This window comes from Mus caroli, chromosome 12 (assembly GCF_900094665.2).
Source record: "Mus caroli chromosome 12, CAROLI_EIJ_v1.1, whole genome shotgun sequence".
NCBI lineage: Eukaryota > Metazoa > Chordata > Mammalia > Rodentia > Muridae > Mus > Mus caroli.
The window spans coordinates 93,473,538-93,492,110 of NC_034581.1; the positions used below are offsets into that span (position 1 = coordinate 93,473,538).

Genomic DNA, 18,573 nt, shown 5'->3' on the forward strand with positions numbered 1-18,573 from the left:
AAAAAAAAAAAAAAAAAAAAAAAAAAAAAAAAAAAAAAAAAAAAAAAAAAAAGAAAAAAGAAAAGTATGCTGTTTAAGAATATTTCACAAATTGAGTATTTACAAAGAACTTTGTTGTTCTTGTTTTTTCGAGACAGGGTTTCTCTGTGTAACCCTGGCTGTCCTGGAACTCTGTAGACCAGGCTGGCCTCAATCTCAGAAATCCACCTGCCTCTGCCTCCCAAGTGCTGGGATTAAAGGCGTGCATCACCACGCCCGGCTTAACAGCATACTTTTCAAACACATTTTTATAATGAGCAAATGTGCAATCTGGCATTTGGAAGCAAAGTATGAAAGAATGCAGCACTTTGGCAGTTATGTCAATATCTATCTTTATAGAACCACCTAGGTTGTTTTTATTCATTTTTTCCCCACTAGTGAATTTTATTTCAAATGTTTCTCTTTTTTTTTTGGCAGTCTCATTATGTATCCCAGGCTGGCCTCAAACTTCCAATCTTCTGCTTCTACCTCCTAAGCACTTGAATTATAGGCATATGCCCTCATGCTCAACTTATTTAAAAAACAAACAAACAAAAAAACACAGAGCGGAGTTCAGCCATTTTTTTCTAGGATGTCATAAAGTGGATTTCCAAAATAGCACGGGCATTGGTAACAGGCATAAAAACAGGTAAGCACTTCACTTCAACACAGCTGAGTTCTCAAACTTTTAGACCTAGAAGGAGGAGGGAGAACAGCGATGCAGGGAAGATGGGTGAGAGAATGGGGAGATGGCAACTTCTCATGGCAGCTGTCTCTCCATGTTGACGCTGCACCCCTCATTGGGAATGCTCCAGTTTGGCAATTGCAGAAGCAGAAGCATGTTTTCTGATTTTTTAGTTTTCTAAATGGAGGTTAGAGGAAATGTTCAAATTCTTTTAATAGCAGTGAACATTTATGTGGCTTTAGTTCTAAGGAATCAAACTTGAGTTGATCTTCCACGAGAGACAGACATAGCATGATAATATATGCTAACTGCTCAAAAGGAGTATGCAAAAGTTCAAGAAAGACTGAAATGTGGGCTAGGCATGAACTGAAAGCAGGAAGAAACCACAGCAGGTAAACCTGAGAGCATAAGGTATGAGGCACCAGCTAAGTCTGAAAGAGGAGAGGCAGTTCTTCAGGAATAAGACACAGGAAAAACAAGTACGGAATCACATAGTGGGTGGTCTGTCTGAAGAACGGTGGACACTATGCTGTGCATACAGAATGGTGGACAGCATAATGAGGACACAGAAATCAGTGGGAGGAGCAGAAAACAAGGACACTAACAATAAAATAGTAAGATACAGTAAAGGCAGAGAGAGAGGCAGATTCATCTACAGACAAACTACCGTCCAGAAAAGGGACACATTGTGGAATAGCTGACTGATTATCTTTGCCAAGACAAGATAATCAATACTTGTTTTTCCTGTGTCTTATTCCTGAAGAACCGTCTCTCCTCTTTCAGACTTAGCTGGTGCCTCATACCTTATGCTCACAGATTTACCCTGCTGTGGTTTCTTCCTTCATAATTCTGCATTACAAAGGTCTGTCAGATGATCCTGGGCCAAACAGCACCAATTTGATGTTCCAGCATGTTGAAATACAGGGGACTGTATAGGTAGGCAGTTGTCTCTACTATTTGTTTCAGTTCTGGAAGCTGTGTTAGGCTTCCTATATTTCCAGGTAAATTTATATCGCTCTCAGAATTCCGGTGGGATTGAAGACTGACTGTAGCCTCATAGCCAACCCAAGCTGTTTAGCATTGAGAAGGATGGTAGAGATTTGAGAGGATGGTTTTCAGATACTATACAAGCTAAACCAGGACAGAAGAGGTGTGGAATTGTAAGTATTTTTAGTCAAATAGATGGTACAGTGCTTCATCTAAATTGACAGATTGATGAACTGGATGTCATTTGTCCTCATACTATGTAATTTATTTGTCATGATTTTTTTTCAATCATATCTGGGAGAAGAGGGTTTTTTTTTTTGTTTTGTTTGTTTTGTTTTGTTTTTTTATTGGACAGAAAAGTTGAGATGTAGCAGAATGCTCCCCTAATTGATTGGATACTAAAGATGACAAGAAGCCAATCACTGGGTGAGGAGGAGGCTGGCCTTCCTGTCTGAGAAAGGAAGGAGGAATGCAGGAGGAAGGCACTTCCTCTTGGATAGTGAGGGGAGCAAAAGCAGACAAAATGTAGACCGGAGACTGTTAGATCTGATGGCGGAATCCACCAGAATCCACCACCAGAAGATTCTAACATGGAATAGTTAATGAGTTTAGGACCACAGATTCTACACCCAGTGACTGTGTAATCTGTTGATTCTAAAGGGGGGCGGGGGGAGGCAGGCAGGCAGAGTCCACATCTGCAGAGTGCACTTTTGGGAACTACTGACAGAAGGATTCAACAACAAAAGCTCAAAAAGTTCATCCTCACAAGCTGGGTGAGAAAGGGGGAAAATGACGTCACACAAGCAAGTTCATCTTGCCAACGTCAAGGAGTCAGGTACCTTTCCATTACCAAGGTCTTGTTGAAAGCTCTAAATAACTCCGTTGGCTTTATCTATTTATGATATGCTGGGGTCTATGCAGGAAATGCCAATTGAGGTTAAACTGGATAAATATGTCAGTTCTGAGTCAAGATGGCTACAGTTATGTCAGGCTGAATCCAACCAGAAAAACCAAAAGTTTTAGAGATGATAGTGACACAATAAAGTAGATGTATTTAATGGCAGACATCTACACTTATTGAGGTCAAATATGAAAGTGTATAAAAAACAATTTTAAGAAAAAATTATAACCCATCCCTCTGTAAAAACCTACTGTTACTTTTTCACACTGGGAGTCAAACCTAGAGCCTTGTACATTCTAGGCAAGCACCCTAGCACCCTACTATTAATTATAGTCACTAAGTTAGGTAGGTTGGCCTTGAACTCACTCAAGCTCGGGAAGACTTTAAATCCATAATCCTCCTGCCTCAGCTGCCTTAACAATTAGGATTACACGTTTGTACCATCAAGCTCTTTAGAAATTTTGTATATGGTACAGAAAAACAGATCAGAGAGCTGGACACTGCACACTGTGTCAAGGATTACAAACTTCAGCCCAAGGAGCAGAAAGCCTTTGGAAAAAGGATGAATGCCAACAATGAGCCTTAAAAGGAATCTCGAGAATAAAGCTGGAAATGAGCTGGAAACTTCTTCCCTGCTGTAGCTTCCACTGTGCCAGGGGTGCTATACAGGTTGCTGGAGGAGAAAAAGTATCAGTGGTCTTACATAGTCACTCACAGATGAAGGAGGGGCACATAGGGCCCCACCCACCCAGCTAACAATTGGCTGTTGACATGTATGTTGGAAGAGAGGGAACTGTCTTCAGTTATGTAGCCACTAATGGCCCCAGTGGACTCCAGTAGAGTTTCAAACTCATAGTCACACAGAAGGCCCTGGTTACTCTCAGTGGTCAGAAAACAAAGCAAAACGCTCTGAGTGTGGGAAAGAGACTTATAGAGATGACGAAGGGTTGATGGAGGTGGGAGGAGGCTAAAACAGGGTAGGGAACGAGAGTAAGCAGAATTCACTGTGCATGTGTATGGACTTGTCAAAGTACAGCTTTAATTACTACAACAACATGGATCTCAATCCCAGCAGTGGGGATGGCTCTGAGATGGCAAGGAGGGCTGCTCCACTTTATTCCATCAGTCAGACGAGGTGATGGAAAAGCCCACACTAGAGCGTGACAGGAAAGTTGGAAGGAAGGAAATAAACTTGACAACTTCTGTGGAAGTGACTCTTAAAGAGAGGCAAAGTGAAAATGAATAAATCATTTCTGGCCTGGCCAACTGAGTTTACTGAGCTGGAGCTGAAAGATTTCATAAACACTGCTCGGTGAGTATGTTGTGGCTCTTCAGCACTGCTTCCTAAAGCCTGCACAGGATAGAATGAATGAATCTACCTGTAATTCAACATCAACCAGAAACAGTTTAAACATTGTTTGTTTGTTTGCTTAAGACAAGATCTCCCTATGTAGCTTTGGCTGGCCTAGAACTCATTAGGCAGGCCAGACTGGCTTTGAACCTAGCAATTCAACTGCCTGTTTCCTGACTGCTGGGATGAAAGGCATGTGCCACTGTGCCCAGCTTTTTAATACATTCCTTAAGCATTTATTAATTACACACATAAAAGGACATAGGTATTTTGTCAAAGATACAAACATGGAAACAAACATCCTGCTCAGCTACCTCTCTGAGTCCTGAGTTTTCTTAATAACAAAGGATGGAGACTGAAAACAATTCTACTGACAGGAGGAGTCAGGGTCCCAGGCTGTCACTCACAGCTTAGTGAGCACTGTAGTAAGAAGCCTTCTTCTTTTAAATATAAGATTTCTTTGTTATGTGTATGTGTGTGTATGCTTGCTTGAGGTTTGTGTACAACATTTGTGCAGGAGTAGGCAGAAGACAGAAGACCAAGTCAAATGTGAGTTCTGGGAGCCAAACCCAGTTCCTTTGCAAGAACAGCAGATCTCTTAGTCACTGAGTCATCTCTCCAACCTGTTTGCTAAGCATTCTTAATGCCCCAAGATAAAAGTTCTTGAGTTTAATTTTCCAACAAAACTATTTTTATAAGTATATTAATTTAATGAAACTAAAACTTGGACCACATATAAAAGAAGAAGGAAAGAAAGGATAGGTGATTAAGAGCAACGAGTACTATACACATTAACAAAACAAGAAATCACCGTTTCTGCTTCTACTCTAATCGCATACCTCACTCTAAGGACAGTGAATGACCCATCCTTCATTCCAAGGGCAAGATGAATTCCATCTACATTTACAGCAGCACACCGAATTGGCTCTTCCATATTACATCTTGCTATTAAAGCATGATCTACAAGGCTCCAAATCCTGTATAATTTAATTCAAAAATAAAAATGATTAATGTCTACTGTAAAAATTATGTCTGTAAGAATATTTCAAGATAAAACAATCTAGTTTAAAGGAAGACATTTGTCTCTATGAAAACAGCAATATTACTTATGATTAACATGAAAGAGTATCAGTTTTTTGTTGTTGTTGTTTTTAAAGTAACATAGCAGGGATGGCGAGATGATTCCAAAGGTAAAAGTGCGTGCAGCCCAGTCCCCAAAACCCATAATGGACGGAGAGAGGCAGCTTCCTAAAGTAGTCCTGACTTCCCTACACGTCACGGCACTCACGAGCCCACACGCCTGCTCTCACACACAGGCAGGAACAGTTTGTTGCTGTTGTTTAAATATAAAAACATACTGACATCACTATGACATCACTATGACCCAATTGTTAATCTGAAATATGTTAGTAATCTCTACCCTAATCAAAAGAGCTATTTCCTTAAATTACATATGTAAGACTGGGCGTGGTATTATATGCCTTTAAGCCCAGCATTAGAGAGGCAGAGGCAGGCAGATCTCTGAGTTAGTGGCCAGGCTGATCTACAAAAAGTGCCAGGTCAGCCAGAGTTACATAGTGAGACCCTTTCTCAAAAAGAGTATCTATGTAGGCTTTCAAATGGAGTACTTAAAATATTCAAATTCACAAACTATTCCAGACTATAATATTAAAAATTAGTAAGATAACTAGAAAAGACCTATCATTTGAAGAACAAAGATTATGATTTCAAATAACTTAAACAAAGAAAAATACCAATGAAGATCTAACATATTCAAATAAGTTATAACAAAACTTCACATCAAAACTTGTGAACCTGAGAGTAGAAAGCTGTCTCTGCAGTCAGAAGAGAGCACAGGTCTTTCAGAGGAACTGTGTTAAGATCCCAGCACACACACAGGTAGCCTGTAACCAGCTATAACTTCAGATCCAAGGGATCCAATACCCTCTTCTCACCTTCAATGCATACTTAATGCGCATGAAGCATACACATGCACACACATATAAATAATAAAATAATAAATTGTCACTGTGTCAATACAGAAATATGTAGGGACTATTTAGCTACATATGTTATAAAATGAAAGCTATAATTCAATAGCTTAATAATCTTAATAATCTTAGAAAAAGATCAGCAAAGAGAAATAGGTTTTTTATAATGATCTTATAAGTGTTATCTTTTTAAAAACTTGAGACTGTTTTATAGAAAAATAATTTTGTATACTAATCTTATATTCTTTTATATCCAAGATATTGTCTAATCCTTTTAAATTTATCTTTTATTTGTGTATATATATATTTGAGCTCATGCACACAGGTATCAGAGGAAGCCAAGAGACACCTTCAGATACAGTCAGTCAGTTGTGAGCTGCCCAACATGGCTGCTGGGAACTAAATTCTTGGTTCACTGAAAGGATAGCAAGTCTTCTTAACCCCTTTCAATTCCATGAATGTGTTTGCATTTTCTTTGGATGCGTCTACATATGCAGTCATATCGCCTACGTATAAAGTGTTTGTTTTCTAATCACTCTCCTTTACACTCTCAAGCTCCTGCCCAATCACCCCTACTCGGCCATCCTGTGCTGATGCATCCTGTCTTTCCGACCACAAAGTCTCAAGGCTACAACACTAACTGCTGCATGTGCTGAGGATTCTCGCTCTGTACCACAAGTGTCCGCAAACACATCCGTTGGGACAAAGCCTGGGACAAAAACCTGGCTGCGTGTTTTTATAGACTGAGAACAAAGGATGGATTTTACAAATTTTAATTGTTGAAAACCATAAAAGAATAAAACTTTAGAACACAATATACAAAGTTCAGATTTCATGTCTATAAATAGAGTATTATAAGAACACAGACACACTCATTTGTTTACACATTGCCTACAGCTTACATATACCCCAGAGGTAGATTTTTGAACCAATTTTACATTTACTTATTTGTGTGTATGTGTACGGATGGTCAGAGGCATTCACAATACACTGAAGGTGTACGGTCACAGGTACAGCCTTGTTGGAAGCGATCAGTTTTTATGTCTGTACTTGAGATTTCACGGTACCTTATTCTGTTTACCTAAGAAACGATTTACTTACCTGACTGAACGATCATCACTTCCGGTCACAGCCAAAGGCTTAGTAGGGTGAACAGCAAGCGCCCAAAGTTCACCTTCGCAATGCCCTTGCATAATTAGGAAAGGTTTATTTCTTTCATGCACAACAATTTCAAAGATTTCACTGTCCTGTGTTCCCACTAAAATGTGGTCACCTCGCCAACAAACACTCCTCACAGATAAACCTGGTAGAAAGCACATTAATTCCAATATTGTACTTAACATCAGTGCTACAGTCATAAAATACACACTTAATTGGAAATTAATTTTTGTATCTTTTATATCTTGGTTATAAGAGAGTACAAAAGTCTGAATATACACTCCCATTCTCTTCAATTGTTTGTGTTCTTTGCCATATAGAACAATAGATTTCTTTTTTCCAACACATAATTTCTACCCATCCTCTGGATACACTTTTTCCTTCGCCTTTGCGAGACAATTCAGAGTCAGACTCTGTTTATAGCCAAGGTGGCACAAGCACTTACAAACAGTGAGTGCCCAGGACCTGCCTTTAAAGACACTGCACTTTCTGTCTTTTGGTTGTTGTTGGTTTTTTTTGCTTTTTTTTTTCATAACAACCTGACTTTGTACTGTATTTCATTTCTTAAATCAGTTCATCAATATACTTAAGGAAAGAAAATTCATTTTTACTTTGTCTGCATTTTCCACAGTTCCTGTTGGCCCTCATCCCCATTTTTTTAAATTTATACAACATTGCCAATATAAGGACACCATATAACTCATAATATTCTCTTGAGAATAAAGTAAAAATGAATAACATTATTTTGTAAGCTTCAAAATAATGCTTATCAAAAGCTAGTGAAAACAGCAGTGACTGACATCTAAAGGCTTATTATATACTGAATTTTCTAAATAACTCATGTGTATTAATCAATCTAATAGGAGATATTTGTAGTGATCTTAATTTACAGATGAAGCTAAACAATTAGTGCAGAGTTTCATCTCTCTCCAGTAACACAAATATAATTTAAATATATTACCAATAAATATAATCTAAATGCGTTACTTCCAATATTAGACTTATAATTCAAACGTTAGTGACCAATGATTACTAATATGTTACACTGAGAACCTATTTTATTATGTCTATTTTTAAATCCCCTAATTTCTGAAAAAGTAAGCTTTAAGTAAAGGAAAATATGACTTAAATCATCATTAACAAAAGTTTACCAGTTTCCAATATATTTTATTTGCACAATTATTTGACAAATAGTTCTATTTAGCATTGTCACAGTAAAATATTTTCAAAATCCACAGTTTAAAAGAGTAAATGTCTATCAAATGTTTCTGTAGATTTTATTTTAGTAGGCATTAGACACACAAAAAGGATATTTGTCATAATAGCACAAAATATCAGCCAAAGTCCTCCAGATGGAATGTATAGAAAACATATGTTTACACTAAGAGAGCACCACTGCCTTATTGACAATTAGCTTAGCATAACTCATTCATGTTATTATTACCTTTGTATCCTTGTTCTGTTTCCCTGAGATCAATCACAGTAATTGGTTTAAAAGTTAAATCCCAAAGACGAATACAGCCATCTCTGCCACCAGTAGCAAAGCCTTCTTCACAAGAATTCATACTAAAAATCCCTGCCTAGGTGAAGGTAGAAAATGACTTAAAAACATGAACTTTTTAAGAACATCTACTAAATAAAGGTAAAAAAAATCCATTCAGCAATGTTTTTTAATAAATACAAACAAACCAGAAAACATACCAAAAAATCTAAAATATACCATTAGGAAGTCAACATGTAATTGAGGCAGTATTTAATAATATGTACATAACACAGAAGAATATTAAATATTATACTGTATATAAAATTCTAAAAGGCAAAACTCTAAATATAATAAATAAATGCAAAAATCATAGTGCTCATGTGACTTTGAGCTATAAAACCTGTCATATATGATAAGAAAACCATAAACCATAAAGGAACAACTTTTACTTTCTTGTGCGTAAGTGCAGTCCTAGGGATTGAACGCAGGGCTCTACAACGCTAGGCCAGCAGTCACTCCCTGAGCCACCTCCCTGGCCCTTAACTGCAATGTATATGCTGAAAAAGTATATATCTCTAATGTACACATGAACAAAAACCAAGTACAGCCAACCCAAGAAGAATAAAAGGCGAAAAGGATAATCAATAAAAAAGGAAAATTCAAGGAAGTTGACATTTTTCTTCAAGATGATAGCAAAAATTACAACATTCTATACTGAAAAATGTTACAGAAAAGCTAGTGTTTCTATATATTAAAGGATAAAACATGAATTGTCACACATTTTGTGAAAAGAATACTATTTTTGTCTCCAGACATTCCCACAGAGCAAGTCATTCATAAATGGTTCTTAGAGCATCAGTACTTTCCACATGAAACCTCTCCAACCCCAACACACTGTTGGAGGAGTGATGATTCAATTGCTAAACAGCTTAAATACAAAACCACACAAAACTTTTAATAATACATTTCTGTGAGTGAACTATATGAAAATCTTATGAGTAAAAAAAAAAAATTCCAGGGACTAGAGAGATGGCTCAGGGGTTAAGGTCAAACCCTATCATCTACGTGGAGGCTCACACTGGTGTGTAACCCCAGTTCCAGAGGATCCTACACCTTCATCTGGCCTCCAAAAGGTACGAGGCACACACATGGTACACAGATACACATTCAAACAAAACACCCATATGCACCAAGTAAACAAACATTTAACCAACTAAAAAATTAAATCCCTCTGCTCTGGCTTAATGACTATTTTTTCCTACATGTTCCAAAATTGCCTACTGGATAAATTGGCCTTAACAACACAAGCTATATTTTAATGCAGCTAGTCTAGAACACTCTATGGCTAAAGTCAAAAAGCTTTATTACTCTGCACTATTCTGAAAAATACACTGTTATAACAACAGTTTTAGGAAGATGATAATTATACTAATTTAATAAATATATATGAGTCTAATTGTATGGTTCTTAATTGAAATCAAATAAGCCATTAGAATAACATTTTTTTTAAAAAAAACTGACCTGACTAGAGATAGGCTATATTAGATAGCTTGTTTTTAAGAAAGCTAGGTGGCAAACAGCTAAACGTGTTTAAATTATTCAAATATACTTACAGTATGGGCTCCTTGTATTGTTCGTATAAGGTTGATTCCTTTCCATACATATATATCCCCATTGAGTGCACCAGAATATGTTAGTTCATCCCGAGCACAGGCGAGGCACAATATTGTCTGAAGGTCACCTGTTTTACCAAAAACTCCGCGTTTTGGGGTCAGAGCATTTCCACACAAACTCCAGAACTAAAACGTATACATTATAAGCATATTATCAAATAATGCTTATAAAACCAAGTCATATATTTTCAATAATTCAATACTCTACTATGGTAGCAGACTAGAAATTGCCTAAGTGGTTGTCTTATGATAAAATAGCATTCAATGCGTATATCCTCATCCTAGGGTTGTCACAGCTGTTTTAGCAGATTAGTCACTAGTTTCAATCTTTATCTGTAAGTGTAAGGAATTTGAGCTAACATTTTCCTTAAAGCTATTTTTGGTGGGGAGAGGGATGAGAGTGGAGGGCAAAGAAATAGATGGGGGAGGAATAACTAACATGAAAGATGTCTGAAAAAGCCATATGGAGACATACTAGTTCATAAGCTTCCTCTGTGTGTGTGTGTGAGTGTGTGTGAGTGAGTGTGTGTGTGTGTGAGTGTGTATGTGAGTGTGTGTGTGTGTGTGTGTGTGTGTATCTTCATACAAAAGAGTCATCCTTCACAAGGGATAATATTCCTCCCAGAGCAAAAGGATGCCAAATAAAAAGCCTAGTGCTAAGTATAATTGTTCGTGAGCTGTTGATCAGATGTGTTTTAGATTCTGGCAAACCAATATAGGCTACTGCCACTCTTTCTGGTTGCCCACCAGAACTTGATATTAAGACTCGATTGCTGAAGAGAACATACCCTATGGACACGGGTCACATAGAAATCAGGTTGGTACTATCCAGAAAGTTTTATCCCCGCTTGTTAGCTTTCATGGCATCAGAATAAACCTCTGGGAGGGAAAAGCCATCAAACAGTCTTGCCCGGCTGTGAACCCCATGAGGATAACAATGATCAGCATGCCTTGAGTGCAACAGTGTCATGGATGTTAAAGAACTAACCAACCACTTTTTGATATAATTCTCACCTCACAAGAGGAAGCAAATGCCTAGTGCTGTTAATCTGGCCATACACCTATAACTGGGAGCTCACAGGACAAGGCCTGCTTATACTATTGCCAAATGGACACTGGACCAAACTGCCATCTAGTTGGGTATCTCCATGCACATAAATTAGTGCAGACATCATCAAATAGCTTTGTGCAGTGATGACAGTAAACACAGACACTGTCACTGTGCAAGCAATAAGTGTCTGAACTGCCCAAACACAAACGGGACACCTACAATACCCCAAGCCTTGGGAATCAGTGGCAAAAAGGGAAAAGGTATAAGAGCCAGAGGTCAGGGAGGATGGGATGAAAACAGTGACTTCTGGAAAGAACAGAGTGCCGAACTCTTAAACTCACAGCCGCTGTGGCTGCATGCTTAGCTAAGGCCTGCAACCAAGCCAGTCAACGTTCGAGCATGGAGAATGCAGGGACTCAGGAGCCCCTCGTCCTACAGTTTAGAACTTCTAGTGGAGGGAGAGTCAGGGTTGTTTTGTTTTGTTCTGCAATGGCATGGGTGCCGTAGTTCAACCATGCGTCAGTGGATAGCCTCACACACTGGTTATATATGGGCATCTCAAATTCATCTCATGCAGTTATTAAAAAAAAAAAAAAAAACAAGAAACAACAGACAAGAGTGGGAGTAGTTGGAGTGGAAGGGGATGGGTCTGGGAGAGGAGTGGAAGTGAATATGATCAAGATGTGTGTGTGTGTGTGTGTGAAATTCTCAAAGAATGAATAAAAAGAATATTTCAAAAAAGCCATGTTTTCAAAAAAAAATCTACAAGCAATTTAGGCTAAAAAGTTGGGAGTTAGAAATGAAAATGAAGACAAAGGCTGGGAATATAGCTCAATGGGAGGCCATTTGCCTAGTATGTACAAGGCCCTGGTTTCAATCTCCAGAACCAAAAAGGTAGTGAAAAAAGCACCAAGTACCACATACTCGGGAAAATGAACCAAAGGTTATGTCAAGTCTGATGCTAAAGGTTAAGACAGGGGAGAGGACAGAAAGAAAGAATAGATGTTGCTCTCATGGATAGTCTCAACCTGAATAGCAGCTTTGTAAAACTAAAAAATAAGATATGCATTACAAATAATCTACTTATCCTTGGGAGAAGATAAACTCAAGCATGAATCGTCATAGCCAGCCTTATTGTTTTATTATACAGTGTTCAGTACTTTTTATAGTTTGCACAGAGAAATAACCTAAACATGATAAAGCAGGGAATTATACACAGAATAGTTCTATATAAAGAAATTGGGTGCCCAAAATATTATTTTATAAGTAAATTACCATGTAATATATTTTTAATTTTATATCCTTAAATTTTAAAGCCTGAAGCTTCACAGAACTAAAACTTATAATACTTATCTATTCACATAACTAGTGAGTACTTTAATGTGTGAAATTCAATGCCTTCTAAACCTAAAAGCACATCTATAATTTATATTCACAGGAATAGCTGGCCTTGTCCTTTCCCCCAGTCCCAATCTGATGCCATTATTTTTCTTCTGGCTCTGTGAATCTCAGTCTTGACCTCCCATTAGAACCACCTGGGGAGACTTACAATTCGTGAACACTCACTGAGATGAAATGAAATACAATCTTTGAGGAATAAAGTCTAGGTTTACAAATGCCTTTGAGACTCAGCAGGAGCTAAGTCTTCTGTTCTAGAATCGGATCAGTCCTGTCAAATAGAATCTCAGTGAAAATGGAAATCTCTCCCTTCTCTACACATATGTGTATATATGAATAAATGCATGTGTGTCAAATATACATATGCATGGTTTCCAATACAGTGGACCCCAGAAACATGTGGCTCTTAAGTATTTGAGATATGAATAATGACTGAGTGAATGAACTTTAAATTTCATTTTATTTGAGTTTACATTTAAATTCCCATTAGTTTTAGTGTGGTCTGTCTTGGCAGTTCAGATTTAGATCATCTTTGGGACTTAGTTTCCTCGCTAGTACCACCGGCACAAAAGTACTACCTTACTAGTCATTGTCACTACCAAAGGAAATGTAATTCACAATAGAGTTTGATCTCAGAAGATGAGTTCTTAAAAAAAAAAGATGAAAATAAGAGTTCTAGCTTCATTTACAATGTAAGTTATAAGATCTCTTTATAGTTAATTTAGATATTATATTATCTAATATATAATTATAATATATAGATTAAACATTATATGTTTAACACACAGTTGGTAAATTAATATATATATATATATATATATATATATATATATATATCTCAAGTACTATATCAAGAATTATCTTAGATAAAGACAAAGATCTCTGTCTCCCCAGTGTTTAAAATATATGCCTAAAGCCTTGAGGAGTGAGTGGAGGACACAAACAGATGAGCCTGTCAGAACACAGACTCTTACTCATTAGGAATTAACTGTTTCAGGAGCAACTATATAAGACAAGAGAAACAAATATCTGGCATTTGCACCAGACACCAGTGACTTAAAGCTAACTATAAAAATACTGTTTGGGGATGGTGAGATGGCTCAGTGGGTAAGAGCACCCGACTGCTCTTCCAAAGGTCCGAAGTTCAAATCCCAGCATCCGTAATGAAATCTGACTCCCTCTTCTGGTGTGTCTGAAGACAGCTACAGTGTACTTACATATAATAAAAATAAATAAATCTTAAAAAAAAAATACTGTTTGGATGTTATCTCTTAGAAGCTGGTTCTTTTCTAAAGAGAGACAGGGAGTGGATCTGGAGGCCTCCCCAGAGGTGGGGAGGAATGGGAGGAAAAGAAGGGGTTTATAATCAGGATATACTACATGAGGAAAGAATTTATTTTCAATAAAAGAAAAAAATGTAAAAAGAATGAATATCACCAGTGACTTTATAGGCTTCAAGACCTAACTATATAGTGTAAAAACCTATAGCTTGCATAAGCAAATACACAGTAATTATCAAGGTAAAAGTCCCTTGAGCATGAAAAGCATTTAGTTTTTTTGGTTTGTTTTGTTTTGTTTTTGTTTTTTGAGACAGGGTTTTTCTGTATAGCCCTGGCTGTCCTGGAACTCACTTTGTAGACCAGGCTGGCCTCGAACTCAGAAATCCGCCTGCCTCTGCCTCCCAAGTGCTGGGATTAAAGGCGTGAGCCACCATGCCCAGCATGAAAAGCATTTGAACAAATGCTGCTAGGAGGATGGTAAGCACTGTCATAGGTTCAAAATGTGAAAAAGACAAAACAAAGCAAACCAAACCTCAAAGGGGTGAAGTGACTCCCACAGGTTATGTGTCCAGTAAGTAGTGGTAGTAACTATCTATGTCACTTCTATGAGACAATACTATCTCTACAGATGAAAAACTCTTAGATGTTTGGTTCCTATTCACAATAGATTTTTCCTCATTAGACTATTTCCTTATGGACATTATTCATCAATTCCCTTAAAAAACTTATATCCTTATAATGTCTCAAATAACTATACAACAAGCACTGACTAGACATGACATGAGTAGTAAAAAGTTGACATATTAAAACAAGTCCTGTTAGAATTCCCTAACTATCTTAAGTGGCTAATGGGGAAGTGAATACACATATTCACCAGGCAACCAAAAATGACTGCTATAAACGAGGGGCCTTCATGTACCTTGATGTGTTTTACACCACAGCTGACGAGTTTATTTGGCTGGTACAAATCCCAAGAAATATCAAATATCTGTAAACAAATCAGATCAATGGTTAAAATACTTTCAGTATCACCTAAGAACTTTGCCCAATTAAGGGGGCTAAGCCTTCATCTACCAGAAACTACATATGAACTCTCAATAACAATCAAAATCCTACATTTTAAAAATCTTATGAGGAAAAAAAGTAAGAATGGTAATAAGGAATTTATTATTTTGGCTAACTTTACAGAGAACTAGTAAAGTAAAATTCAACATGTATTTCTTTTTAATTTTTAAAGAATACTTTGACCTAAGAAAATAACATGAATGGATCAACAGAAATAGAATATAAGGTTGGTGCCTGAGAATTTTTACAGAGGCAAAATTCCAAATGGTGCAGCAATATATAATTTTAAATGTACATGAACAACATCATTTTACCCTTAACTATAATATATATGCAACACACTGTTAAATCAAACTTAACAGACCATATAGTTTTAAAGTTGATATCTGAATAATTTATATTTTCATATGTACAATTCTTTAAATAGTACAAATTAAGGATCTGTAGTCTTTATATTTTAAAAATTCTGTTCAAAAGAGAAAAAAAGTATATTTTTTACTGAAGCAAACAGAGATAAATTCCAAACTAATGCTGTACACAGTGGATCATGTGTCTTAGTCCTATGATAGATAATCTCACATTTTTACTTGATTTTTATTTATATGCATGTATATATAGGCACCTTTACCTGCTGAGCCATCTCACCAGGCCACAATCTAAGATCTTATGGATATTTATAATCGTGTAATTTAAACTGTACTTTAAAAGTTACATTAATATTTCACATTTAAAGTTCTCCCATCTAAAGTATACAAACCAATGGTTCTTAGTATGTTCACAGAAATGTTCAACTGTAACTATATTTGGTTTTAGAAAATTGTAATCAGCTAAGAAATTTATTCTACACTTCCCTTCCCTTCCCTCCCTTCCCTCTCCCCTATAATTATGTGAATTTTTACAAATTGTGTAACTTTTATTACCTGTGGTTCCATGACAATGGCACGACACAGAAGACCCTGTGAACTCTCAGCCAGTCTTTTCCTGCCAAGTATTCATTAGAAAGCCAAAAGGAGAATACTCACTCGGTCGGTGTGACCTGGAGCCATAGACAGCATTCTCCCCCTTTTCCAGTCCCAAACACAAACTGCATTCTTTGAATCGAGTCCAACTGAAACCAAGCGCTGGATTTTGTCCAAGAAATTTAGGCGGGAATAAAAAGACAACCCAAATAACTACCAAATTATAAATAGCAAATATGTTCTACTTGTAACATCAAAATATACGCATTCATATTTCAGATGGCCTTTAAGGCAGACAGATGTATTCATTGCATTAATATTTGTACATGCATTTAGTTTTTCATGCTAAGTAAAAAGAAAAACTATCAGTCTTATGAATATCCAGAAAGTATCCTAGTCAAACTCCAGCCAAAAGCTAAAGCTTCTAGATACATTATGGTGGTGTGAATGGAAAAAAAAAAAATTGAGAACAACAAAGGATCCTTGGTGAGAATCCTGGAGGGAGGAACATTTACTATGAAGTAAAGCAGGGAGAGAGAGCTTGGTTACCAGGCTCTTTGGGTTCATTTGTTTGTTGCTTTGTTGTTTTACTGAACGCTGGAAAGGAATGTGGGAGAAAGTCCAGGGAATCTACCCAAGAGAGGGATTGGACTGGAGTCTGACCAAAGGAATAGGCTTCTCAGAATAGGAACCATGAGAAGAAATTCCTGCTCAAAAAACGGGTGATTGTGAAGAAGAAGAAAACTCTTCATGAACACCTGAAAGCTCAAGCAGCCCTCACACTGCAGTGACCTGAGTTTACCGGGGTCACGAACCCTCAGCTGGGGAAGCCCTTTTAGAGGGCTTCCAAGGTCTGGCGTGTTTTTTGAGAAATTGCAGTAGCATAGCACAGGCAATACAAATCAAATGTGGGGTAACACAACTTTTACTCCATCCTTTAATGAACTCCTACAGATAGAAATTCAGTAAGAATAAGCTACAGACTGAAAACAAACCAGACCTTCCAGCACAAACCCAGGGAGCTGAGACCAGAGGGAAAATAAGCAGGCCTCAACAAGTAACAAAACACACAACCCTGGAATTAGATAAACAATATAAAACAAGCTTAACATACACAAAAAATATATAACTAAAGTTTCAGAATATCCACAGAAGAACAAAGAGTAGCAAAGTATAAAAAGTACTTAAAGATACACAGAGAAACACAGGACTTCTTCCAACGAAAAGTAGATGAGATGAAGCTAAAAACTCCATCGAAGAGTTGAATAAATTAGAAAGACATAAGAAGGTGCAGTTGACATGATGAGTTAACATGGAAGATGGAACTCTAGTCAAGAAGAAACATCACAGTCTGAATGTGACCACTGCTGTGACATACAGAAAGCTGTACAAAAAGATATGAAGCAAGCATTTCAATGGTAACCAAAGCACTTACCATTTACAAGGATGTGAATTCACATTCACAAGAATATGAATTATGAAAGAGGGGAGAGATGACTAGGCTTCACTTAGGAGACAATTTCTTCATTGGGGTACATAAAGATTTGTGTTTTTGTTTAACTGGCAAGATCCTGAAGTTTAGAAGCTAGGATAGCTAATATGTAGGACACAGATAAAGCTGAAAAAAATCTGTCAACAGGTGAGATTTTTGAACACCATCCTTCCTGTGTATAGGGCAATAAACTTAAGACCATGAAAAGAAGAAATTCCAGAAAAAGAACAAATAATGGGGAAATAAAGGCAAACAAGTGATCAGTACTATCTCGAATTCCCAATAGCTACACTGAAGGTATGTCTGTGAAGCTCATGGGTATGAAAGGCCCCTGGATGGTAATACCTAAGCAGAGAATGGTTAATGTTGCACAAATGCTTGATATCTTCATCACATTCTTAATTTACCATAAGCCATAATTAGCTTTACAAATCCATATACTCTGTTCAAATGAAAAACGTCACCTAGTGTCCAGTTAGAAAAGCTTTGACTGGATATAATTAAGATTTAAATCAAATGGGCTCAGTTCTAGTATGGAGGTTGTATGGTCTCATTATTTTGTAAGAATTAACCATTTTGTTGTTATGAAGAAAAATTATAAATGTTACAGAAGATGTAGGGCTTAATGGAGTAATACTGGTCATATTATACTAGACCCACTATAAGTTAAGATCTGGAAGAAAATAAAATTCAAGAATAATGCACTTAAGGTATATCTAGAGATTAAGACAATAAAGGTCCTGGCAAAACCTGGGAATACCCTACTCTCTAGGCACATACTAATTGCAAAACTTACCCTTGTTCTGATCAGTACCTAAAGACAGAGGTAAAATGGATGGACCTGGAGGGCATCACCCTGAGTGAGGTAACCCAATCACAAAAGAACTCAAATGATATGATCTCACTGAGAAGTGGATATTAGCCCAGAAACTTAGAATACCCAAGATATAAGATACAATTTGCAAAACATATGAAACTCAAGAAGAATGAAGACCAAAATGTGGACACTTTGCCCCTTCTTAGAATTGGGAACAAAACACCCATGGAAGGAGTTACAGAGACAAAGTTTGGAGCTGTGATG

At 37.1% G+C, this 18,573-nt stretch overlaps 1 protein-coding gene across 3 annotated transcripts in view; it reads right to left on the bottom strand.

The window, feature by feature from the left end:
- Positions 1–18,573, bottom strand: part of Eml5 (EMAP like 5) — a 116,532-nt gene that overhangs the window by 80,038 nt on the left and 17,921 nt on the right. For all 3 annotated transcript variants that reach the window (XM_021178777.2, XM_029484856.1, XM_029484855.1), the window contains exons 3-8: positions 16,064–16,162; positions 14,896–14,964; positions 10,188–10,373; positions 8,536–8,671; positions 7,035–7,236; positions 4,782–4,919 (exon numbers count right to left, since the gene is read on the bottom strand). In XM_021178777.2, coding sequence (XP_021034436.1) covers positions 4,782–4,919; positions 7,035–7,236; positions 8,536–8,671; positions 10,188–10,373; positions 14,896–14,964; positions 16,064–16,162 — 830 coding nt within the window. The remainder of the gene's footprint in view (positions 1–4,781; positions 4,920–7,034; positions 7,237–8,535; positions 8,672–10,187; positions 10,374–14,895; positions 14,965–16,063; positions 16,163–18,573) is intronic.